The following is a 26,784-nucleotide window of genomic DNA, read 5'->3' as shown; positions in this document are numbered from 1 at the left end:
ATACTTGTGTAAATAATATATCTCCCTTATAATGAAATATGTTGAAGCAACAATTATCTAATGCACTAATCACTTGTCAATCCAATTTTTCTACTTCTTGAAGGAAAAAAATTGAATAAACCTAATTTCATATAATAAAATATAAAATAACAAGTGGGGATGTGATATCATCAGCATACTTATAGAATATTCATGTTGACTGTTTTCACAGAATATTGCTTAAGTTTAAAATTCAATAACTTTGTTATCCGATTTTGATGAAATTGTCGGCATTTTGCTCAGTGAATTCTACTATATTTATTGAACTATAAATACTTTCAGCCCAGATCATCCCTTTAAGAAAAAAACCCGAAATGATACACAAAGTCGAGCCGCCTCCGACGCCTGCATCAGTTCATTTATGTGGTATGCGTATTATCACCCAACTGCTGTCTATTCTATTTCCTAACTTTGGAACTTTACGCATGCCTAACAAAAGCAAATCCAAACACTGACATAGCAACGCATCTGGTTCATGACGTAACATATTGAGAGTGTTTTTTTACATATTCTTTCTTCTTAGGAAGACAGTTATTGCAGCATTTCTTTACAGCGATCTGAAGTCGAACTCAGCTTTGCATGCATTACCTTCAGTAGACCTGGGCTCCGTAAAGCTTGCAATGAATAGCAAATATGAAAGAACGCTTCTGATTGGTAACTGGCCAGCATTTTGAGCCGAATGCGCGTGAAGCAATGATCTTGATTGGTCAGTTCATTTAGCGATTGATCGCTGATCTTTGAGTTACGCTCCCCTGATTGTTATTTGCATTACAATATTAACATTTCGGCCAGAGCCTTGACTATGAATGGCTTTCTAGCATCGTCTTTGTAGTTTCTTGATTGAAATGAGATTTGGATTATCGCTAACTACCCGCAAAAGCATTTGACGTTCCGCATTTTTTCGTTGACCACCTTGATGATTATTTGTAATTAATACCCGTCTGATTTGCTCCAGTGATTGACATCTAAAAGGGTTATTCAAAGTCTCTAAGTTCTTAGAAGCGGGCTCGATGTGTTAATTGCTCCCTTGTTTCGAACTGTGTCGGCTGCCGAGGTAAATGCTACTTTTTTTAAGAGGACAAGAAGAGCAGCACGCTTGGTATGGTCCATATAATCGTACACCGAATGGGTGGCATGGCCGACGTTCTGTATCGACTCATCACCATATGGGTCTTCACAAGAATAGCATTCTGCCAAGAATCAAGTAGGTTCATCAAACATTTACACTTTATTTATAAAGCAATGGGGAAATATAAGCGTATATAGCTAGTTTGATGCGATTTCGCATATACAAAATAAATGTTTGCATAGTATTAATTAATGTGTAATGCTTTGCTTTTGTTAAATTGTTTTGGCTTAATAATTTAATCCTTTATTAGTAACTGCTATCCTCTACAGTGCGTCCCCAAAAAAAATATACACTTTTGAAATGGCTGCCAAATAAGAAATGTAGCACTTTGGGGAAAAAGACTTACAGATATGGAAAGCCGATAAAGTCAACTTTCAAATGAAACCAAAAAGTTGGAAAACTATTCATGCTTGAGCGAGCACTGCGCACTGAAACAAAGGGTATGAAAATTAGGGTGGGCTGGAATTAGCCTTCCAATTTATGCAGTTTTTTGAGAGGCAAATCCTTTCGAACTTGCAAAGTTAAGGGCGTTGTGATAAATTAATGATCAACCATGACCAGTTCTGGTTGCTTATGCAAATTTTATAAATTATTAAATTGGAAATTTAATGCATGAGTGAACACAAATTGCACTTTTTTGGCAGCATTTCAACTTTATCATTTGGATCTCTTTTTGGGCAGCATTTCAACTTTATCATGTGGATCTCAGCAATGTGTTTATGGGAGTCGGGTGAATAGGGGGTGAGATAGGACTTAAATGGGAGAAGTAGGTTGATGGAATAAGGGTCAACAGAACATTCAGCCCCCACCCCTCCCTCTTTCCCGCCCTCCCCTTCTGTTGAGAGACTGATGGCTATTGTCATGTCCGCGTGAAGTCCAGAGCAGAATGTTGATTTAATGATTATTTCTGAATTGGGGCATCAACTTTTTCCTATCAATCATTTAATCAACAATTTATCAGTAAATCAACTTATTCAATGTGCAATGTGATCAATCAAACATTCGGTTTTTTTCAATAAATTATTTCACTAATCATCATTAAATTTCTTGGTAATCATAAAAAAAGACCATTAGCCACTGGTCACTTGGCAGTTCAGTTTTAAATAGGCTACAATCCAGGAAGTGAGACAGAGGGGGAGGGGGCGGGAAATGAAGGTGGAGAGGGGAGGGTACATATGACTTTTATTTGTAAAAGGACAAAAAGAAGAGGAATGCCCTTTTAATCAAGTCTTAGCATATCTCGTCCTCTTGCATAACAGGTACAATCACATTACTCTGACTCTCACGAACGCATTTCTGAGGTCCACAAGATGAATATGCTACACTAAAATTACAATTCCTGTTCACTCATGCATTACATATCAATTTAGTAACTCATGAAATTTGCCTCAGAAACCATAACTTATCTCACTCATATTAAATGGCATAACACCCTTAGCTTTGTAAGTTCCAAAGGACTAACCTCTAAAAGAAAACTGTAAGGCTAACTCCTGCCCAGCCTAGCCAAGCTTAGTCTCTCAGGAATAGAGAAGTGGGGGGGGGGGAGGGGTGCTAAATGTTCTGTTGACCTTTATCTCATCAACGTACTTCACATACCTAAATCATATTACCCCCTCTTCTCCTGACTGTCATGAACACATTGTTCAGATCCACATGATGAAGACAAAATGCTGCACTAAAAATTAGAAATTCATGATCACTCATGCATTAAATTTCAATTCAATAACGCATTAAATTTTCACAAACAACAAATTGATCACATCTGATCTTTAATTCACCAAATAACCCTCAACTTTGCAAGTACCAAACAAAAAAAACCTGAAAGAAATTGGAAGGCTAATTCCAGCCCACCCTAATTTTCATACCCTTTGTTTTAGTGGGCAGTGCTCGCTCAAGCATGAATAGTTTTCCAACTTTTTGGTGTCATTTGAAAGTTGACTTTATTGGCTTTCCATATCTTTAAGTCTTTTCCCCCAAAGTGCTACATTTTTTATTTGGCAGCCATTTCAAAAGTGTATAGTTTTTTTTGGGACGCGCTGTAGGTTGGCATTCTTGTAATTTCTTTGCTTTGTGTAATGTTTATATTAATTTCTTAAACTGTACAGCGCGTTGTATTAACTTCACTCGCATGTTTTGAATGGGTTTAAGGTACAAGGCCTAAACAGAGCTTAATTCGATGACCATATCGGTGTTGAAAACTCGTTCACGTTCGTACAATGTTGAAAATAATGGAAACATTATAGTGTTGATTTGTAGAGCGTACACAACGTGAAAAGACGTTGATAAGGGTAGAATCAGGTAAATGATACTCAAAAAATTATTTGAGGCATTTATTGAGGCAGATATGTTTGTGAATATACCCTCCAGTCAAATGAGTGTCGATTTGTGTTGTGTATCTACTGTTCAAGGGGGGGGGGTATCTATTTTTTCATCCCCCACTTGAACAATATGACGGCACGTATTAACACCAGTGCTCCAGTCACAAAAAATGGCAAGAATCCTCGGCAAAAATCAGATTTCAAGAGAAAATTAGTCAAACCAATCATCAAAGCGCAATCGATTATTATGCACATTCCTCATGTTCATGTAGTAACTGCGTTACATAAATTGATATCATTTAAAGTGTGCATTTGATAAACAATTATCTTAGGCTTACTCGGTATAAGCCAGATATGTTTTTGCATAAACTTGAACACGACATTATCATTGATGATATATTTTGCATCGAGGCTCTCCACTACTGTCGTATGTTATCGTGATTATTGTGTTATACTTGTGTCACAAATGTTTCCAAGATGTTAGACTACAGAATGGACTTACCCCAAGAGAGGGCAGAGTGGAGGTTCGCATCAATGGAACTTGGGGTACACTCTGCGACAGCAGCTTTGGCATCAACGACGCCCATGTGGTTTGTCGTAGCCTGGGCTTCACTGGTGCACTTGGTACCACGTCACTTTCGGAGTTTGGACCGAGTACTTTAACAATCCACCCGATCGATCTTCGGTGCAACGGGAAAGAAACCACTCTTTCAGAATGTCCAAAAAGTAATCTAGATCACCTGCCAGAAGGATGCGGCTCGTATAATGAGGCCGGCGTAAGATGCTCAGGTAGGCAAAAACTACATATGAAAATGAAAACACTTTATATGATCGTTGATATCGATGACTATTGTTATGATAGTGATGAAATTATTCTCATAGAAATAATGAAGCAAATAAATTACTATTTGAAAAGGTGACGAGATAAAACCTCATTCTGAGGCGATTTGGAAGTATGTATCTTTTCAAATCTTAGGTGGAAAGTAAGCCAGGACAAAGACTCACACATTCTCATTTGTACATAGTTGTGTGTGTGCGTGAGTGTGTGTTTGGGTGTGAGCGTCTGCTCATTCCGTCAAATATAAAAGCGCTCTACAGAGTGGATTTGGCGTATCAGATATCATTATCCATAATAATAATCGACCTTTTTTGTTGATAGCCACTTTGTCAAGTCAAATTGAAGTTGTATCTGGGTTGAATATAGTTAAAGAAAAGGATCTGTCGTAACACTTTGATTTCCTTCTGACCCTAGACTGCCGGGATGTAAATCCTAGATGTGAAGAATGGGCCAGCCAAGGGGCTTGTGAATCTTACCCGGGAGAGATTTTACATGTCTGCCAGAGAAGTTGTGACCAGTGTACCCTGCTTAGCATAAATGGTGAGTAGGATATTCTCAAGACTCATCGAAGTATTGATATTGCTCTATATCATGACTATGAAAACCGGTACCGATAATTGTGTAACACCTCATTACTTAACCTTCTTACTGTTACTTTTTATTCCCCTGAACTCGTTTAACGTCTTTCTTTGGGTAGCTACTCGTATGCTTTCTGCTGGTAGTCATAGTTGTAGAAGTAGCTTTAAACAAAATGTAGAAGTTGCTTTAAACAAAAAGGGGGAAAAACATGATTACGGTATGCCATGCCATAAAGAGCGACTTTAAGAACGACTGGTAATTCTTTCTTACGCGCTAAACCATCATTTGTGGTGTATACCCTAATACCAAAAGAAAGGACCACCAGTCGTTCTTATCTTAAGAACAGCTTTCTGAAACACCCACCTGAAAAGTAATTAATTTGCAATTCTAATTGATGTCTGTACAGATTCAGCACCACTATCCCCGGCAGAGGACACGTGTGTAACCGGACATTGCTATCTCGACTCAAACAGTGGTAAGAATAGATTCCAATAGTCTAGGCAAAAGTATATATATATTTTTTACTATCGTAGCATAATGATGAGAAAAGCGGCAGTATTATCGGAGGTTGTGCAGAGGAAAGAGTTACCCGACCAGACTCGCGAAAGCTTTGACGTGGTATTATGTTTTATGGAGGGTGTGATACTAATAGGCACTTAACAGTCTCGCCCACTGGCGTAAATCCTTGCGTCACACTTAGTAATAATAATAATAGGCATTTATATGGCGCCATCTGTCTAGAAATATTCTATTCCGAGGCGCGTTATTATTTTTATTACCCCGGCTGTAGCTCGAGCTGCGTCTCAGCGCTCATGCATTCAAGGAATTAATCCTGCCGGGTACCCATTCACCTCACCTGGGTCGAGTGCAGCACAATGTGGATGAATTTCTTGCTGAAGGAAATTACGCCATGGCTAGGATTCGAACCCACGACCCTCTGTTTCAAAATCAGAAGACTTATCCACTGGGCCACAACGCTCCACTTATATTGTTCAGGGAGTGTATATCGCTCCATCCTCAACAATAAGAGTGACGCAGTTATTTACGCCAGTGGTCTCACCACAAACTTGTATCGAAATTAAACAAAATACGGGAAGGGTAATAATAAATAATAATATAGGATTTGTATAGCGCATGTATCCACCTTGCTAGGTGCTCAAGGCGCTCCTATATTACCCCGGCTGAGCTAGTCTACCGATTCTGGTGCCCACAGCTATTTCAGGAATTACTTCCTGCAGGTACCCATTTACCTCACCTGGGTCGAGTGCAGCACAGTTTGAATACATTTCTTGCTGAAGGAAAACACGCGATGGCTAGGATTCGAAACCACGACCCTCTGTTTGGAAGGCGAGAGTCAGAACTACTAGTCTGCGACGCCTGTTTATGGACGACTGTAAATTGTACAACGTATACCATTCCATAGAAAAATGTGACGAAGGGGGGGGGGGGCACCATCATCATTATCATAACCATATATCCTTTTTGTCCAACTCCCAAACAGACTATAAGTGCATACCAGCCGTTGATATCTGTGTGACCGTAGGATGGTACCAAGGTAAGCAGAGACTGTTCAACTAGGTTCATTTCATCCCACATCCATCCATCATTGTTTTCTTTTGTGATAATAAGTCGCATTGTAAATTGTAGCGACGATCTTAAAGGGGAAATACTTTAGTGGCAGCAATTATTTTTTTTTAGAAAGTCTTTTAAATCAAGGTTAATTATCAAAATATTATCAGACATCTAGATCTGGTGCATTAATGTAAACTTATCTTTGTAAACATCATGAAATCTCAAGTTAGCTCAAAATTTATAATTCTGATGATCAGTAACACACAAAAATGCATATTTGGGACAGAGTACTACTATTGATTCGAAAACTACCTGACCTTTGATGGAATTCCGTGCTTATTTTGCTCATTTCTCAGCAATTACACATTTTCTTCCATATATACATTATTCTACACATATAAAACACTAATTTCATCGGATTATGTTCGGACTCATTTTGAGATCGTATACCACAACTGGGCATTTTCACGGTAACTGACATTACACGGCACAATGTTTTCACACCTTTCATTGTGTGTATCTCTAAAATACCAAATGATGGGAGTTTGCTTTTGATAGAATTATTAAAGTGAACCTTGCTGTATACTCTGATCCTAAGTTTACCTATGTTACCACATTTTTTACGCACCAGCAAGCAAAAAATGTGTCGGTAACTGACATTACACAAAAGGACATGCAATTTCAGGGTGTTCAAATTGAAATATCTTATGTCCCTTAGAAGTTAGAGTAATAATTTGAATATTTAAATATACCTCCGTTACTGGGTTAAGATGTGTCAAAATATTTAATAATTCGTTTTTGTCTCACCTGCGAAGCAAAGTGAGACTATAGGCGCCGCTTTTCCGACGGCGACGGCGGCGGCGGCGGCGTCAACATCAAATCTTAACCTGAGGTTAAGTTTTTGAAATGACATCATAACTTAGAAAGTATATAGACCTAGTTAATAAAACTTGGCCATAAGGTTGATCAAGTATTACTAAACATCCTATTAGAGTTTCATGTCACATGACCAAGGTCAAAGGTCATTTAGGGTCAATGAACTTAGACCATGTTGGAGGAATCAACATCGAAATCTTAACCTGTGGTTAAGTTTTTGAAATGTCATCATAACTTAGAAAATATATGGACCTAGTTCATGAAACTTGGACATAAGGTTAATCAAGTATCACTGAACATCCTGCATGAGTTTCACGTCACATGACCAAGGTCAAAGGTCATTTAGGGTCAATGAACTTTGGCCGAATTGTGGATATCTGTTGAATTCCCATCATAACTTTGAAAGTTTATGGATCTGATTCGTGAAACTTGGACATAATAGTAATCAAGCATCACTCAAAATTTTGTGCGAGTTTCATGTCTCATGATTAAGGTCAAAGGTCATTTAGGGTCAATGAACTTTGGCCGAATCGGGGGTATCTGTTGAATTACCATCATAACTTTGAAAGTTTATTGGTCTAGTTCATTAAACTTGGACATTAGAGTAATCAAGTATCACTTGACATCCTGTGCACGTTTCAGGTCACATGGCCAAGGTCAAAGGTCAATGAACTTTGGCCGAATTGGGTGTATCTGTTGAATTACCATCATAACTTTAAAAGTTTATGGATCTGATTCATGAAACTTGTACATAAGAGTAATCAAGTATCACTGAACATCCTGTTCGAGTTTCAGGTCACATGATCAAGGTCAAAGGTGATGTAAGGTCAATGAACTTTGGCCATGTTGGGGTTTTTTGTTGAATAACCATATCTCTGTAAGTGTATTGGTCTAGTTCATAAAAAGTGGGCATAAGAGTAACCATGTATCACTGAACATCTTGTGCGAGTTAGAGTAGTATTCAAAGTCAGCACTGCTGCTATATTGAACCGCGTGATGCAGGTGAGACGGCCAGAGGCATTCCTCTTGTTGTCTTTGGGGGTTATGATAATTTTTCCACAACCATGATGGTAACTGACATTACACTTAATTTGCCATAGAGATAAAACATGAGTGTCAAATGTGTGAAATCATTGCACTGTATCTTCTGTGCAGGGCTTAAAATGAAAGTGAGCTTGATGTGGAAGTACACCCGAGTTTGTCGGAACATTTCAATTATTTTTTTCTTTTTCTTAATTCCTTTCTTTAGTTTGAACATTTTTATCATAACTTGTCGGTAACTGACAATACACATTGACCAGTGCTATGTGATTTTCAAAGGCATAATTTTTTTTGTACGTATATGTGAGGGGTTTTTTTATCATAAAAGTGTCATAATGCTTCACATTTTTAATTATCAAAAGATAAGAAATGTATGTTTTACTTAAGTGGGGGAGGGGGGACGGGTGGGGTCATAGCAGCTACATGTTTTCCCATATTGATTTATCATTGCGTTGACGGCACACATGGATTTTTCTGACTCTCAACCATAATATATTCATTAGTTTTATATTGACCTCTTAACCCTCTTCCTTCTCCACCCCCCTGCTCAAAAAAGGCAAAACGAATAAGGGTCTCCTCCCCTAGACTACACGTATCCCTCCCCCGAATCTCATGAAGCCATGCAGTTTTATTGATTTCTATTCTGCAAGCAATGCTTGCTCATATCTGTCGGATATGTATTCTCTTCATAATTTTTTAAATAATTTTCTTTGCTAATTTCTTTTTAAGCTGTCAACACAAAATAAACTCCAGCTTCTAAACTGAAACTGAAGTATTTTTTAAATTAGAAAAAAGTTCCCACGGTTTTAGTGAATCCATGCAACATTGATTAGAACTGTCAAATTTCACTTTTCATCTATACTTGTAAACCAAAAACAAAAATTTATCACATATCCGCACTACTAACAGGCATAAAACCAGGAATTTACTTTTAGTAGTAGTAGTGGTAGTGGCAGTAATAGTAGCAGTAGTAGTATTTAAGGGGGTGACCATATGCAAATTACCATCAGATGGTGTATAGTCTTTGACTAAATAAACCTTATTATGACGTCGGGAAGACAATTTCGGAAGAAACAAATATGTACTGATAACATGCTACTATAGTGAATAATCATATACAAATCGGTAAATGATGAAATTCATGGACCACAATCAACTGCCTGGTGGTGATACATTTTGTTTCGTTTCTAAAAAGAGAAGGTCTATGCATTAGATTGTTACTTTTTTTCAGTCCTTAAAGAGTATCATCACCTTCTAATATTTTTCATTTGTCCTTAAAAAAAAATATTACCCGATTACAGGAATCGTGTGTGTACCAACACCGATTGCACCAACCCCATCATCTGTACGGTGTATGTAAGTAAGCGCAACCACTGAGTTATACATTTTGTTTTTCTTATCATTGCCGAAAGATTACGCTTCGGTTGTCTTAACTCATGACCAAATTAATACTCCAAATTCCCATACGTGTCGTACAGCAACCAAACTTCCGGTAGTCTCCGGGTTAACCCGTTGACTACTGGGACAAAAAAACACAACATGTGATGGGGATAATCCAAGCATGTTTGCTTTGAATATTTTTGTTTTCATTATAGACGTGTCCTTCTGATGTATTAACAAGTTATTTACGATTTGCATCATTTTACCTGAAATATCAATATTTTATTAAATTTTCATTTTGTTTCTTCTATCCGGTTGCCTGGTGAAGGAATGTGTCTACTGAACGAACCAGGACTACTCTGTCTCCTTTCGAAGTAGTAGGTGCATTGGGTAGTAGGTTGGATGAACTTGCCCATACCACACCGGAAACAGACGACGATTTCGAAATGGGTCTTAAGAATCTCGCCAGCCTGTTCTTATACGCTCAACTTAACAACTTAGAACTTCACCCCGAGCACATATTGAGCCGGCAAAGACAGGTTACACTTTTGTAAGTTTACCCCTCTTCAAAGCATTTACATACATTTACGATATTACAACCGAGGGTTGGTTACTAAACCATTGGCCGGTTCTTAGGACCACACTCTAAAAATTCGAGTGTTAAATCAAGATTAGATAGGTTGGAGGAGTGACAACCTTTTTCAAATGTTACATCCAACCTTGTATAAAGCTAAATCCAACATTTTAAGTGTGGTACAGTATAACCATTTAAAGTGGTAAATGCAACATTTAGAAAATGTTGTCACTCCTCTAACCTTTCAGACGTTTAGTTAACCTTTTTTTTTAGAGTGCATGGCCCTGGAAGCGATTGGTTTGGCTTAAATTTGACAAGCAGGGGGAAAGGTTTTTGACTACAAAATGGAGGTCATTTTGTTCCAGACAAAAAAAAAACAAGCCAAACAAAAAATTGGGGTGGGAACAAATAGGCTGATTTAGATTAAACTTCTGCGATCGAAAATATCTATCAGACTTCCAGGGCTGCTGCCTATGGAGATTAATACACGCAGAATCCCCTTTCTCCAGCTATATCTCGGGTGCTCAGGGGGGTGTTCTTCCCAGGGTCATCAATAAGACCCCATTAGAAATGAGCCTTTCGGCTTTCATTCGTTATTATGTAAATGTATTTTTTCCCCAATATGTTGCCTTGACGAATGAAATCAATCAAGCAACATACATGGGGGGCAGAGGCGTCGATTATGGGGGGGGGGCAGGGGGGGCGATCGCCCAACCAATGAAAATATTGGGGGGCAAACATATCGTTTTGCCCCCCCCCCCAATAATTCCGCATGTGCTAAAAATAAAATAAGATTGTAATGTTACACAGAAATCAGCAAGCGAGATTGAGATACACAACTCGTTCTTCGTCTAAAATCTTGCTCAAAATGTCCACTTTTCAGATTGGAATATCAATTTCAGCTCGCGCTTCGCGCTCGCATCATTTCTGTAACAAAAACCCATACTTTCCATGATTAAATAGGTGAATATGGTCCCGTTTTCAGTTCTAAACCCCAAAAGAACTCCCACTTCGACTCGCAATAATCTTTTGTTGGATATATATCTTGTTCTTTATTAAAAACCTCAATTAAACTCAATTTTTTTTTTCATATAGAAATATCAAAATTTTCAGCTCGCACTTCGCGCTCGCATTAATCTGCTGGTGAGATATGTATATATATATATATATGTGTGTGTGTGTGTATATATATATATATAGTGTGACGGAACCGCTCGGCGGCGGCGTGGGTTCGGTCTCGCTCTTGTCAGGATGCCTGCCGCCAGCGGGTGTGTCGCCCCGTCGATTTCCAAACTTTTAGTCGTGGATCCGTTTGGCAGAGATATACTGACGCAGTTGACACTTGCACACGCCTCGATCCTGTCAGTACCATCACCAGGCAACCTCCAGACGGCTACACTCTTTGTTATCAGCTCCAAAAGCTCACCCGACCATATGCATCTGATTCCTGTAGTTAAGCTCCTACGACCATATGCATCTGATTCCTGTAGTTAAGCTCTCTCGACCATAGGTATGGGTTTCTCTGTAGTTAAACTCCTATGACCATACCCATGGACTCTGTTAATTTCCTCCGTCGTCTGCTTACGACCAGCTACTACGTCTGTTCAGTACAGCAACCACGTCTGCTCCGTACTGCAACCACGTCTGAATTCCGTACTGCAACCACGTCTGTTCAGTACGCGACCACGTCTGATACCGTACTGCAACAACGTCTGTTCAGCACTGCAACCACGTCTGTTCAGTACCACGACCACGTCTGAGTCCGTACTGCAACCACTGACATCTGTTCAGTACTGCAACCACGTCTGTTCAGTACCTCGACCACGTCTGAGTCCGTACTGCAACCACCGACATCTGTTCAGTACTGCTACCACGTCTGTTCAGTACCACGACCACGTCTGAGTCCGTACTGCAACCACTGACATCTGTTCAGTACTGCAACCAAGCACGTCTGATTCCGTACTGCAACCACGTCTGTTCAGTACCGCAACCACGTCTGTTACCGTACTGCAACCAGGAACCTCTGTTCAGTACCGGAAACTACGTCTGGTTCTTCGACCATATGTATGGGTCCTTCTGCAGTCAGGCTCTCACGACCATGCCCATTGGCTCTGCTCTACTTGTAGTTTTCCCCGTTGTCTGCTCCGGACCTCCGACCGTCTGCTTCCAGACCAGCAACCATCCGCTTCAGACCAACTCGTCTGCTCCGGACCACCAGCCGTCTGCTCCAGACTCCGAACCGTCCGCCTCCAGACCAACCAGACTACCAAAAGAGCAAGCCCTGGTATAGTCTCTTGCTGGCGTGCAAAAGACCCAACATACAAGGAAATCTAACCACAGTCGTCGCCTAGGGTTCTAGGTTTCCCCGTGGAAAGACATGCGAACGATCATATAAATCATTTCGATCGCATCCACCAATTTTATTTATTGGATAGCGAATCCAAATCGATCTGCATACTTTACGTGCAATGCACCCCGTGGGCGCCGTATTTCAACAGATCATCGGCAAAGCCTCACGAGTACACCAACTTACTGTAGTTATGCATTAATTATACAATATCTGTTATAGTTAACCTCTGTTACAATCTTAAAACAGCTATAACTTTGGTCTCCAAAACCGGATATGCATGAATGACATATCAAATTAAAGCTTTCATTTAGATCAAGCTAGTGATAACCATAATAATCAGTTAAGCATCTCCAGAAAATTGTTATTTCACAAAAACGATTCAAAACATGCATAACTTTCAATGTCTTATCTACGTCATTATTACCGTAGAAACATGCATGTAATATCGCCAGCTACGACAAAATCATTATAAATCAACCAAAAATAATTTCCTAACACGAAATAAAACCCATTTCGTGACAATAGATACATATATATATGTACACACATATATAGGCATATATGTGTGTGTGTGAGAGTGTGTTTGTTGATTCATGATTTTGCCCCCCCCCCCAATCTGAAAAATGGATCGACGCCCCTGATGGGGGGGGGGGGTGAAGTTCAAATATGTTGTGATAGAGAGTTTTAGCTCGGCTGTGCACCGTGCTTTCAGGATTCGGGCATAAGCATTCAAAAGCATCAAGAAGATTATTTCTGATATGACATGTATGAGCTTCTTATATTAAGAATTCGAAATTTCATATCAATATAGAATTTCCGCTGTTAGCATCGTGAATTTTGCACGCAAACCGCAAATGAATTTCACGTTTAAACCATAAAGCTATTAACCAGGCCCAGGGGAGTTTTGATGACATTTTAGTAATTTCTTCTTTTTCATAGATTCTTATATGAGATGAATTTACTCACCATTGAAGACAACGCCTTCAGTGGGTTTCCACGCATCATAACACTGTGAGTTGTTGTCGATCATGTATGATTCTGTAAAATCATTCATTTGATTTACGTGTTGAAATATTATATGCACATTTATACACTCTAAATACAAAAGTGATAATCTGATCCCTAATCGCACTCCTCTCAGAGTGAGACGAAGGGCCGGTCGTTTTGGAATGGGATTTACATCTTTTGAGAGTGCATTACATCTCCTTCTGGAGTCTAATATACACTGTTCGATCCAGAAGAAGCTATGATTTACTCTCAAAAGATGTAAATCCCACTTTATAAATGATAATGAATACTGAGAGGAGTGTGATTAAAGACGAGATGAGCTATTTTGCAGTTAAGATTTTTTTTTTCCTATTGGGCTCAATACTGATGAAGTGTAAGAAATGTATCCTTACATGTATGTTGCCGGTCATTTGATAAATGAAAAAATTAGACTAACATGAAATGGAAAAGCACCAATCTTTTAAAGGTGCTCTAACACAAATTGAGGAGGATGACTAGGAGGAGATTTGTTTTTACTCAGAAATGTTCTTCCAGGCGTCAGAATTGTCCAAAATTTCGCCTTATGAATATTCATAAACACGAATCGTAATGCTATAAGGTAATTGCAATGGTCCCCGTGCAATTATTAGTCACCGTGGTCAGGTGGTGTAATGGGATAATTCTTGTGCTTACAATGACAAGATGACATTTCATTTGATTTTATTTTATTGAAATTTATGTTGCACGACGAACGGAGGAGCTACTCCTGTATGACGTCATTGAATAAAAACAAATCACGACTTCACTATTCTTTGATGAATTTGGATCAAATTTTAAACCTATACTTGTTTTTCGTATTTGTTATGCTTTTATTAATAGCAAGTGATTTTCAAGGTTTACTTCCCATTATATCGCCGTTTTATTTTCTTTTAGCTCCATTTGAAATAAATAACAATCCACGTTATGCTCCTGAACGCACAATTCAATTGCTATACATTTCAAAAAGATAAAACATAAAGAGAAGTAGAAGAGATGATTAAAAAATACCAATCTTATGACAATATTTTTTTTATTTTGAATAGAATTTTGGGGGTCAACAAGATTCGGGAGATCAGAAATACTGCCTTCACAGGTCTGCAGCAGCTACAGTATCTGTAAGTTATGGATTTTAGTTGGAGATGGGAAATGGTAGGGTCCTATGTTATAGACAGGTGTAAGAATATACAATTAGCCCATTAACAAAGCACGTTGTTTTATAAGGCGTGTGTGTGGGGGATGTACAGTATGTGAAATCGTAATTATCAATAATCAAATAATCAAAATTATTCAGTTTTGTTATTATCAGTGCTGTTATTACTCTTGTTGGCATTATTGTTAGTTGTAATAGTAGTAGTGGTATAAGTAGTGGTAGTAGTAGTAGTAGTAGTATACTGCTACATATACCGCCGGATATGATTAACGTATGCTTGCTTTTTTCATTATTATTATAATGTGTATACAGTATCTGTAAGTTATGAATTTTAGTTGGAGATGGAAAAGCTAGGGTCCTATGTTAGAGAAGTGTAAGAACATACAATTAACCCATTAAAGAAAGCACTGTCCTTTTTATAAAGCATGTGTTGGAGGTGTATATGAAATAAAACCGTAATTATTAAAATAATCAAACAATCAATGTCAGTTTTCTTATTACCAATGTTATTATTCTTCTTAGCATTATTGTTAGCAATAGTAGTAGTAGTAGTAGTAGTAGTAGTAGTAGTAGTAATAGTAGTAGTAGTAGTAGTAATAGTAGTAGTAGTAGTAGTAGTAATAGTAGTAGTAGTAGTAGTAGTAGTAGTAGGAGTAGTAGTAGTAGTAGTAGTAATAGTAGTAGTAGTAGTAGTAGTAAGAGTAGTAGTAGTAGTAGTAGTAGTAGTAGTAGTAGTAGTAGTAGTAGTAGTAGTAGTAGTAGTAGTAGTAAGAGTAGTAGTAGTAGTAGTAGTAGTAGTAGTAGTAGTAGTAGTAGTAGTAAGAGTAGTAGTAGTAGTAGTAGGAGTAGTAGTAGTAAGAGTAGTAGTAGTAGTAGTAGTAGTAGTAGTAGTAGTAGTAGTAGTAGTAGTAGTAGTAGTAGTTAAAACACACACAATAATCCTTCATATTGCTAGCGTGATGTTCTCAGTTATACTCAGGTGATTGAAATACATAAGTGATGTGTGCTACTAACTACAGACATTGAGACTGACGAGTAGCATAGAAATTGTAATCACGGATATCGAATTTCCATTGACATTCAAGCCATTTTCTTGATTATTTGTTTATGAAAGTGTAGAGCGATACTCAATATTCAAAATTTTTGCCATAGCATTCCCTTTAACGTTTTCTGCTTAGGAATCTTCGATTTAACGAGATATCTTCGATTGAAAGTGGTACGTTCGCACATCTCAGTAATCTTTTCTTCTTGTAAGTATACATTTTCAGGTTTAAGGCTAATTAGATCAAATTATTACATCATATAGATCAAAAGTGCATCACGCAGTTAAAAAAGGGGGATCAGAATCGGATGTCCAATAATAAAGTAATGGTAAATTTTCTTGTTTTGGGGGATGTATCATATTTTTTATTTAGAGAACAGCTATTTGAGAAATATGATATTTGATGCTGCGCAATAAACAGGCCTTTCTTTTTGTTTCGAAATATAATAATAATATGTCCATTTATATAGCGCAGTTACTATGTGCATATACTCAACTGCGCTTTGATACTTGGTATCATATTATTACCCCGGATGTAGCTGAGCCGCCATATTAATAGGCGCTAAAGCGTTCAAGGATTGAATCCTACAGGGTACCCATTCACCTCACCTGGGTCGAGTGCAGCACAATGTGGATAAATTTCTTGCTGAAGGAAATTACGCCATGGCTGGGATTCGAACCCACGACCCTCTGTTTCGAAGTCCGGAGACTAATCCACTGGGCCACAACGCTCCGCTATCATAATACCATTATAATTAACTATAATTATGATTAACTATTATCATTATAATTAACATTATAATTAATAATGAAATATCATAATTAACCTCTCGTTTCAATCTGGGAAAGTTACTAGTTTTGTCAATGTGAATTTTTTTCCAGTATGAAAATATTAATAGCTGCGTGTATACGACTGTTTTCCTAAAATATTGCTAAATTTTGAAAATTCCACAGCTTCGTTTTTGTTCTCACATTCTTTTTAATTTTCCAGCGTTTTACTTGGAGAAATTTATTCAGATTTATCAATCCCTTTCCTTTTTAAATGGCAGTTGGGCATTTCCAGCATTGTCGTAATAAAAAATTTATAAATTTTATAAAAGGAATGCCTCTTATCTATGTTTTTTAGGGAACTGAATGATAACTCTCTCTCCTACCTGCAGCCGGGTGTATTTTCTGGATTGGTAAACCTTCGAGCTCTGTGAGTATTAAAGGAAACCAAAATTCAAGAAGAAAAGCAATCTGATTGGAATGAGTAAAATGAGAGGAACAATTAAAAAATAAGTTTTATCAAAATCTGTTTTGAAATAAGCAAGTTATGGGAATTCGAAAACTCTTGTTGTACTTTCTATGGGCATCCTCAAATTGGCAAACCGGCGTGCTTCAAAATGGCTAATTTTGTGGACAACTCTCCATTTGTTTTGTACACAAATTTTCATATTTTCCTCATCTTTCAAATTTCATCTTGCCTCCTGAGCACATCATATGTCATGGGAAAATATAATCCACACCATATATGTCAAGGTCAGGAGGAGATAATGTGAAATATGTAAAATAAAGGGGGAAATCTGAAAATATGTGTACAAAACAAATGGAGAGTTGTCTACAAAATCAGCCATTTTGAAGCAGGTTTGCCATTTTGAGGATGCCCATAGAAAGTACAACAATAGTTTTCAAAATCCCATAACTTGCTTATTTCGTAACCGATTTTGATGAAACTTTTTTTTTAAATTGTTCCTCTAATTTGACTCTTTCCAATAAGATTGCTTCTCGGGGTTCGGTTTCCTTTAAAGATCTAGCACTCTGCACAGAATGAAGTTCCAATACACATCCTACCTTCATACACATGCATTTTACCAGTCTGCCCAAAGCCTTTGTATACTGATTTCCAAAAGAAACTGATTACTGTAAAAGTGATTACACTTTTACAAGGCCATTGCACGAAGTCTACTGTCAAAATGAAAAAAAAAACATATAAAGGGCTTACTCGCAAAAGGGGTTAAGTCCATTTTTCATCAATTTGTTTCTCAATGTATAAATTTTAGTAGCTCTATAAGATAATAACCAAGAAAAGAACTAAAATGGCAACGAAAAAAATCTTTTTTTTCCAAAAGTGGTCAGGTCAATTTCAGTTTGGTTGCAAAAGGGGATAGGTCCACACAACATTTTTTTTTTAAAGAATATCAAAAAAATATGAAGACAGGTATATTTCTTTTATACCAAATATTATGTTCTCATGGTCATGATGGTAGGGTATCATGACAATTTAGTTTCGCATAAGAATATTGCAATATGGTAGAATTTAGAAATGATTTTTTTGGAGTGGACCTAACCCCGTTTGGCAACCAAACTTTTCTGAAGAGCTCATTTGTCAAAAGGGGTCATGTCCATTTATCATAAATTATGTTGTTTTCTGTCTCAAAACCTTCTAGATTTTTAGTCGCACTGAGGATGCCAAATAAAATTTGAAATTGAAATGAAAACGTAAATAAAAGTGGCAAAGAAAAATAACTTTTGTTATCGAAAGATTATATTCATTTTAGTTTGCTTGCCAAAGGGGTTAGGTCAACAATGATATATTTTTTTAATATATAGAAAAAAATGAAGACAGGAAAATTTCTTTTATACCAAATTTTATGTTCAAATGATAGGGTAATACATCATGACAATTTATTTTGTCATAAGAATGTTGCAATAAGTGGGAATAGAAAAAATATGTTTTTTTCGGAATGGTCCAAACAAACTCTTCGTATGTATGATATAATTCAAAGTCACTTACTGATACTCTTGCCAATGTCCAGGGCTCTCTTCAACAATGAAATTCGAAGGATTGATAAAGGAGTTTTCGACGACCTGGAGGAATTGCAATTCTTGTAAGTAGGATCCTTTAAAGATTATACATGTTAATGAGTTGATACTTCTTTTTACGTGTTTTAAATTATCAAATAAATACCGTATATACCATTTTATTCATGGCATATGTGGAATACAAATATTTTGTTTTTCATTATAATAGGTTATGAAATATGTGTCTGATGATATCTCTACAGCACACATAATCACTTTCAAGTTTTGTGAACATGGCATTCACGCGATGGGGGATTTATATAGACGAGCTACTTGTATGTGATATGTGTGCTGCTTGATATCAAAATATCAAGGTTTTAAAAACACATTACTAATCTATCCTTTGACGGATTACCATAAAAAGATCAAAAATGCTTTACCATATCATAATAATAATAATTGCCCATTTATATATATGTATATACATTCGTATGTTTTTGTTAACACAAAATTATTGTGCAAGATAAAGTTGACAGCATTACCACTGGATAGGAAAAAGGGAAAGAAGTAGTTCTTAAAATGGAAATGTGTGTTTGAATGTATGTATGGGTGAAGAGATGGAGGGGATGGGGGACATGTCAGTTTACAATTTCATTTGTAAATGGATATGCATAGGTATTAGACTTCCAATTCATGCAAATGAATACGCAAATATCCGGGCGATCGCCTCTATGGTGGCTCGGCAAGTAACAGCCGGGTGGCGTTCAAACACGGGTTGGGATTTGTTCATTTTGGGGCATGGACCACCCTGAGATTTTAACAGCGAAAAGTCGGAAAAGAAAAGTACAAATATATTTTTTTTCTGAATATGCATTTTCTTTTTGTTAACATTTGGTCCCTCTTGTCATGTTTGGCCCCTTAACTTTGTTGGCACATATACGCAACTGAATTTTGAAAACAGCCCAGTAGAAATATTTTAAATATTTCAGTAACATTTTGTGGACACTTCTGATAAGTATAAGCAAATATTTTTAATTTTACAAGGCTTCCAAAAAACGCAGTATAGGCATTTATACCTAAGGGAAGAAAATGTGAGTGAAATGATTAAGTTTTGATTTTCATCAAATCTAGGTATCTCCAGTCAAATAACATTAGCGACATCCAAGTCGGAGCATTTTCTGATCTAGGAAACCTAAGAATCTTGTAAGTTACTTTATGAACCTTTGGTCCTCTCGTTTCAGGTTTTTTTTTCTATTCGAGGAAGAAAGCTCGTTAAGGTATTATTGTTTATAATACAATTGAAATCAAATTTCTGAATCACTATTTCACTTGTATTTTGTATATTTACATGCATATTACGTTTATTGGTAATATCTGTAAAGCGCATAGAGAATTATGCGCTTAATAAATACCCACTTATATTTTTCATGTTATTACCAATATCGATTTCATTTTAATTGATTTTGGTTCAGCCGTTCCCTTGTGTTTTCCAAATAGATACCTAGCTGGTGTTGAATTAAACACCAGTGTTTTTGCAATGTAGTTGTCTCAAAATGCATATCATAAGAATAACTTTTAATAGCCATGATAGCACGGCGTGAATGAAAGATATCACAGAATTTGTTCCCTCATTAATGGAACATATTTTCCCTTGTCCCTAGGAATTTGGCATCGAATTCCATTAGCCATCTGAAAAGGGGAGTATTCACAGGACTGCGATCTCTCCAGTATCTGTAAGTTGAATATTGTTGCCAATTTTAAGAACTTAAAATAAATATGTTGTTGAATTGTCATTTTTGGCACGTACGGAAATGTGTATGACAATATACTAAAGTAATACATGTAATGCATTGAACGATGTTATGAAGGTTTGGAAAAGAAAAATTAAAATTAAATCGGAGATAAATACGACTCTTCATCCCTATTTATCCCTTCATGGAAAAGTTCTGGGATACCCTCCTACAGCAAGAGCATTCTGGGATATGCCCATACAACATGAGCATCGATTAACCAGTGATTTAAATCATCTCTTTTCATTTTATTCATTTTTTTGTTTCATTGTATTGCTAAAGGCGGCTATCCGAGGGGGGGGGTGCCTGGATGACCCCTCCCTTTCCCCTCGAATACATAATATTTTACATCAGCCTAGTATGTGGGAGGGTCCCCCTCCCTATGAAGAACTAACAAATCTCAGAAATCACCGCTCACGGTGGAAGTCTGTGAATAGCATCACGTTTCCCTAAGATCACTTCTTTACTTTCTTTAGTCATGTAGCATTGTAGCAATTGGTACTTACCTATTATGTGTGCATGTCCATTTGATATTAATTCTTGAGTACATTTTTTTTCTCCCCTCAGATTCTTAACTAACAACAACATCTATGTTATCGAAGGACACGCCTTTGAATCCCTGTCGGAACTCCAGTATATGTAAGCAACTATACACAAGTATTATTGCCATTACTATTACTATATAATTATTATCATCATCATCAATATCATTATAATCATCATTGAATCAGTTCATGACGACCCTATTACGCCTTGTACTGTCTGCTGGCAGGAATTTGTCTGGCACCAAGCATAATTATTTTCATAGTTTTTTTGTTGCATTTTCTACCGTTTTGACTGGAGAAGTGAAATGCTAGCCCATGAAAAGAACAAGTGGATGCGGGTTCCCTGTGTGAAAACGCTGCTCTGACTTTAGCCCTGAATTGATATTTTATTAAGTAGAAAAAATGTAATCACCTTTGATAGCACTGATAAAATTTCGATTGACAGCATATTTCATGGCATCATGCATTGAAATAGAACAGAACCTGGGATCCCTAACATGATGTATGTATAAAATTCAGACCTTAGTTGATTTACCCTCGGAATAACAAAAACAATTAGGGGCCTGTTAAATGTATATGTAGCAGCAGTAGTGATAGTAGTTAAATACATGTAGTGTTATAAGTAGTAGTAGTAGCGGTGGTAGATGTAGTAGTAGTATTAGAACTGCTAACCTTGATTGTGATGGTGGCTGTGGTAGCAGTAGGAATTAACAGTTGGTGTTCATAGACGTAGTAATTGTAAAGGTACAGTATTACATCAACAGTAACAAAGGATGATATTACCACTATGTATTCACTTTGTTATTAGGTTTTTCCTCGGTACTGAATTGGGAGCTGTAGATCCTAATGCACTAACTGGACTGACATCATTGGAGAAAATGTAAGTAAACTTTTGTTGTTTTCAAACGTTTATTCACTCATGTTTAAAAGGGAATGAAACCTTTTGAAATAAGTAGGCTTGTGTCGAAACAGAAAATCAAAGAAACAGATCAACAAAAGTTTGAGAAAAATCTGACAAACAATGAGAAAGTTATGATCATTTGAATACTGCAATCACTAATGCTATGGAGATCCTCACATTGGCAATGCGACAAGGATGTGTGATGTCACATGTGAACAACTTTACCTCCGATGGACTGTAAAATACCCCCAAAATGTCTCGTTTTTCTTTTTCTTATGGTGATACCAAAACTTTATCCATGATTCATTCTTTAAAATCTGTATTGCATGCCCTCCTATAGGAAAAATACATGTTCTAGTGATAGATGTGATAAAAGAGGCAATTTCGGTGAAACATATAATAAACCAATGGGGAGAGTTGTTCACAAGTGACACCACACATTCTTTGTCGCATTGTCAATGTGAGGATCTCCATAGCATTAGTGATTGCAATATTCAAATGCTCATATCATTCTCATTGTCTGATTTTCCTCAAACTTTCGTTGATCTTCATTCTCCAGTATTGGATATGAACACTCCACAGTATCCCTGCAGCACAAGGGGATGGCTTGAGATCATATCTATGATATTAATAACTTAGGTTTATTAAATTATGTGATATTTCTATCTAGGTCTACCTCTGACAATCGCCTGTGTTGCCTTCTACCGGAAAACACCACTTGTGCGAGGACATCCCCGACCAGTCCCTTGGACACCTGTAGCAGGTTATACCCAAACTTGGCCTTGAGGATCGCAGGATGGGTCATGGGTTTATTGGCTATAGCTGGCAACGGCGGTGTTCTCTTTATTCGGCTTCGGGATATAAACAAAGTGCCAAATAAAGTCCAGAACACTATGATAATTAGCTTAGCCGTGGCTGATATCCTAATGGGGCTTTACATGATATTTATCACGTCTGCCGATCTGAAGTTTGGAAATGAATTTTACCTGAGGGCCCCTCAGTGGCGGGATTCACACGTGTGTCGGGTTGCTGGTTTTCTAGGGTTTCTATCCAGTGAGGCATCGGTCCTAACGCTGACGTTGATAACAGTTGATAGGTTCATAAGCATTATGTTTCCATTTAGGCCAGAGCTTAAGATTCGACACAAGGGGTCTATGATTCTAGTTACTGCTGTCTGGGCGTTCACTGTATTATTGAGTTTTGGACTGGTTATTGTTACATCATACAGACCTGACGTGTACGGACTTTCTGACGTCTGTCTTGGTCTACCACTGCATGTGGAGGCAAAGGATACTGGCGTATTAGAAATCATAGGAGAATTTTTCTTCGAATATCGCGTGGATTACAGGATAGACGAAAGCAGGTCCAGGCCTCCGTGGTTGTTTTCCATCATTATATTCATTGGGTTTAATCTTGTTTCCTTCACTTTTATATTGATCTGTTATATCATGATATTCGTCAAATCTACAAGAGCTTCAAAGAATGTTCGCAACAGCAAGTCCATGAACCAAGAAACTAAATTAGCTGTTCGTATGGCGATGATCGTTGCTACTGACCTCGTATGTTGGATGCCAGTCATCATCATGGGAATCCTTTCGCAGACAGGAGCAGTCACCCTTGATCCTTCGCTCTATGCTTGGACAGTGATTCTCATCGTCCCTATCAATTCATCCATCAATCCCTTCCTATATACCTTCATCATGTACATCGAAGGCATGAAGGCGAAAACGAAATCAAGGATGAAAGATGACAAAATCAATTTAGAAGTAAAAAACAACCATATATGTGAAACATCCCTAAGTAATCAGAAGTGATAACTAAAAAGCTAACACTTTAGCCTTTAGGACGTGCAATAATTGAATTCCGCCCAAATCGAACTTTTGTCAACTACTTACTACTAGTGGGATTATGATTTAAGTACTATGTGGAAGGAATTACTAGTTTTAACCTGTACTTATTTTGTTCTTGTTACCACTTTCTTATATATATCCTTTAAGAGTACATCTCACCATTTTTTTCTGCCCTCATTATTTTAGAAAATTAAGCACCTTTGCTTTGTGTTAGTCTTAAAGCAGGAGCCATCTAGTTGGTCCCAAAATATTCTTAATCAAATAGAACCATTCCCCTGGAAAGGTGCTGCGCGTAAGGGGCAATTCAAAATAAATAGTGCGGTATACTCCATTGTCAATTGAAGAACCATGGTTATAAGTCATACCACAAAGAAGACACCACTTTATCACCCACCCCTTTTTTCTTTACTAATGGAGAATCTGTAGGTATTTTTCTTTAAGTCTGAAACAGTGCAAGGGTCGTGGAAATTAATCTGTATAGTCAATGTTAGCGAATCAGAACTAATTTTTAATTTTATTCGCCGTATGGCCTGACATTTGTTATAAATAATTGTCTGTGTTTTAGTTCATTGCCTTTTTAGATTTGTTCATCTGTGTCTGAGTGATGGTGTTTTTAATGTCATTATAAAGCTAGAGTCTTTCCGTAAATTCGACTAAACTCATATTCCTTTCCATTCTCATTTTGCCTAGTTAAACATATATAACATGCTTTACTTCTGATGAGTTACGTTAGTCTCGTTACAGTCTACTGAACGATCACATGTTTGATATGTCGCCGTTAGGTAAAGCCCTTCTTAAGTTCACCATGCATAGCATTTTGTACTTTATCATGTTTGTTTTGCACCATAAATGTGATGAATTGGAAGTATGTAAGATCCAGCCTAATTTGACATAGTCCAGTATTTTGAAAAAAAAGTGGGCCTGTGATGGAACAATGATCTTCATTGGTCGTTGGCATTTTGAATCGAAAAACCTCAATATCTCAGAACCACGCGTAAAGAATAGCAAGGGCAATCCCACACACACACCAAATAAAGTGCAAAATAACATATACGCGAAGTGGGAATTATTAGGCCGTGAGGTTAAAGCCACTTGCATATTAGGCGAGTATTAGTCAGTGACGGTTGGACGAATTTATGACTGGACCAAATTTAAAGTAGACCATGTGAGTATTAACGGTTTTAGTCAAATCTGAAAATTAGACGATCTACTATTATTTGAACAACCTGTATTGCAAAACTGCAACAAGGTTTGAATACTATGAATGGCCAAGTCTAACTTATGTGTACCATGGTGTTTAATAAGATGTTTATAGAGCAGATAATGTAAAAACAAACGCAAAGCCTAAATATCAAACTAATGAAAAGAAATAGCGCTTATGTTATTTTTCATGTTATTAATATTTTATTTTCTGCATTTAGTTATTCCATTGGGTGCGTATTTGAACGGTTAACTGGCATTCTGGTTAAATAATTCTAAAATCAAATGTTCCATTCACTGTGCTGTTAAGTAATTTATTAAATGAGATGTTTGTTGAAATCAAATACCTTGTCCTTTTTCTGCATGATTTATTATCAGTGTGAATTGTTGACGACGGGTTGGTTGACTTATGATTTAGTCTTAGAAATCAATCAATCAATCATCAGCCGATCAATGAATATTAGTATTTTTTCGGCGAAGTACTTATCTTTAATGTTCACTCGGATGAATGATTTTTAGATGTAATCATGTTTGATGACGTAAATGTGCTAGATCGTGTGATTCGATGACTAATTGATTAAAAGAATGGATTATAAGGTGGCTGTATGTGATTGGCTGATGGGATGGATATCAGGATTCAATGTACATGTATATACAGGAGTGGCTGGCTCTGATTTAATGGTGGGTTCTACTAACCAGATGAACCATGGGCCCGTTGAAAGTGTTTTCAACCAATCAACTGCGCGCATTTTGGACTTGCGATTGATATTTTGACATTTTTACCTCTCCATGACCCATTTTCGATCATCAAATATTGCTGCATAAACTCTCTCTGTATAGGTGGATGTGCCTTGGAATGCTTCAGAAGTTGTCTGAATAGCAGAACACTATTCGTTTCTATCAAGCATGTCAAGGGTATTAATACATTTTAATCAACCACTTTGTGGTGTCCCTCAATGATCCCTTCTTGTGCCATTCCTTTTTTTACATGAAAGGTTTTCAAAACTTTTCTTGTTTTTTTATATGCCCTGTCCGCTGGTGATGATTATGATGTCTTCTTTCACAAAATTCCCCACGTCTTGTTAGAAATAGTAAACAGAGAAATTAGACTTGTTAAGAAATGCATATGACCGACATGAGCGATTCTACCTCACGGCTACCCGGTAATGTTTATATTAACAGCATTGCAATGGTTCTAATTGATTCATTAAAATTCCTTGGTCTGATCATTGACCAACGTTTTTATAAAGCAAATACATATCAAGTCGAATTCAAAGAACAAAAAGATGGCAAGGAATTTTAGAACAATCAGTACATTGAAGTTTGTCATTTCGTATGATTATTTTTAAAACTGTGTATTCTACATTCATCCTACCTTATTTGAATTAGAGTTTATTTCTATGGGGAAGCTCTTTAAGAACTAATGGGATAAGTTATCATTTCTCCATAAACGTGTATTGCGAATGAATTGTCATACCACAAGTCATTTCACACATGCCGTTTATTTTTCAATTATAAATTAGTACTCATACCATTTTTTTGCGGTTAATTCTGTTTCAATTATATTCAAATTCAAATCCTCTTCATTATGGAATCGCATTACCTTTTGTTTTAAACGGAATGACGGATCACCAGTTGTACACTGACCTAGCTCGTTAGTCTTCATTCCTTGATTTGAATAGATTAAGAACCGTGTTTAGGAAAGAACCTTTTTGTGTTTCTGGTCCCGTTCAAACGAATTGCTTGACAGACGCTGAAACAACTATGATATTTGAATATTTCCACACCGAAACAAAACTG

General features: G+C 37.1%; 1 protein-coding gene across 4 annotated transcripts; it reads left to right on the top strand.

The window, feature by feature from the left end:
* Nucleotides 1-930: 930 nt before the first annotated feature.
* On the top strand, nt 931-25,328 carry LOC121421343 (relaxin receptor 2-like). Of its 4 annotated transcripts, none has more exons than XM_041616032.1 (17): nt 933-1,243; nt 3,964-4,275; nt 4,739-4,864; nt 5,310-5,378; nt 6,402-6,458; nt 9,694-9,748; nt 10,101-10,322; nt 13,636-13,707; nt 14,766-14,837; nt 16,051-16,122; nt 17,041-17,112; nt 18,713-18,784; nt 19,830-19,901; nt 20,360-20,431; nt 21,056-21,127; nt 21,842-21,913; nt 22,605-25,328. In XM_041616032.1, exons 1-17 carry the CDS (start codon nt 1,141-1,143, stop codon nt 23,746-23,748), a joined length of 2,736 nt encoding a protein of 911 aa, XP_041471966.1. In that variant the 5' UTR covers nt 933-1,140; the 3' UTR covers nt 23,749-25,328. The 4 variants fall into 4 exon arrangements, with proteins under 4 accessions (XP_041471969.1, XP_041471968.1, XP_041471966.1 ...); XM_041616033.1 differs by having other exon boundaries at nt 937-1,243; nt 6,405-6,458; XM_041616035.1 differs by lacking the exon at nt 16,051-16,122 and having other exon boundaries at nt 931-1,243.
* Nucleotides 25,329-26,784: the final 1,456 nt, after the last annotated feature.

Source organism: Lytechinus variegatus, chromosome 9 (genome assembly GCF_018143015.1).
Source record: "Lytechinus variegatus isolate NC3 chromosome 9, Lvar_3.0, whole genome shotgun sequence".
NCBI lineage: Eukaryota > Metazoa > Echinodermata > Echinoidea > Temnopleuroida > Toxopneustidae > Lytechinus > Lytechinus variegatus.
This window is presented reverse-complemented; position numbering and strand designations above follow the sequence as displayed.

Bases quoted from the DNA above. Each gene is read 5' to 3' on its own strand.
- LOC121421343 (XM_041616032.1), top strand. From the start codon at position 1,141: ATGGTCCATATAATCGTACACCGAATGGGTGGCATGGCCGACGTTCTG. The intron at 18,785-19,829 runs GTAAGTAGGATC...CATCAAATCTAG, and splicing joins CTGGAGGAATTGCAATTCTT to GTATCTCCAGTCAAATAACA. The intron at 19,902-20,359 runs GTAAGTTACTTT...CCTTGTCCCTAG, and splicing joins CTAGGAAACCTAAGAATCTT to GAATTTGGCATCGAATTCCA.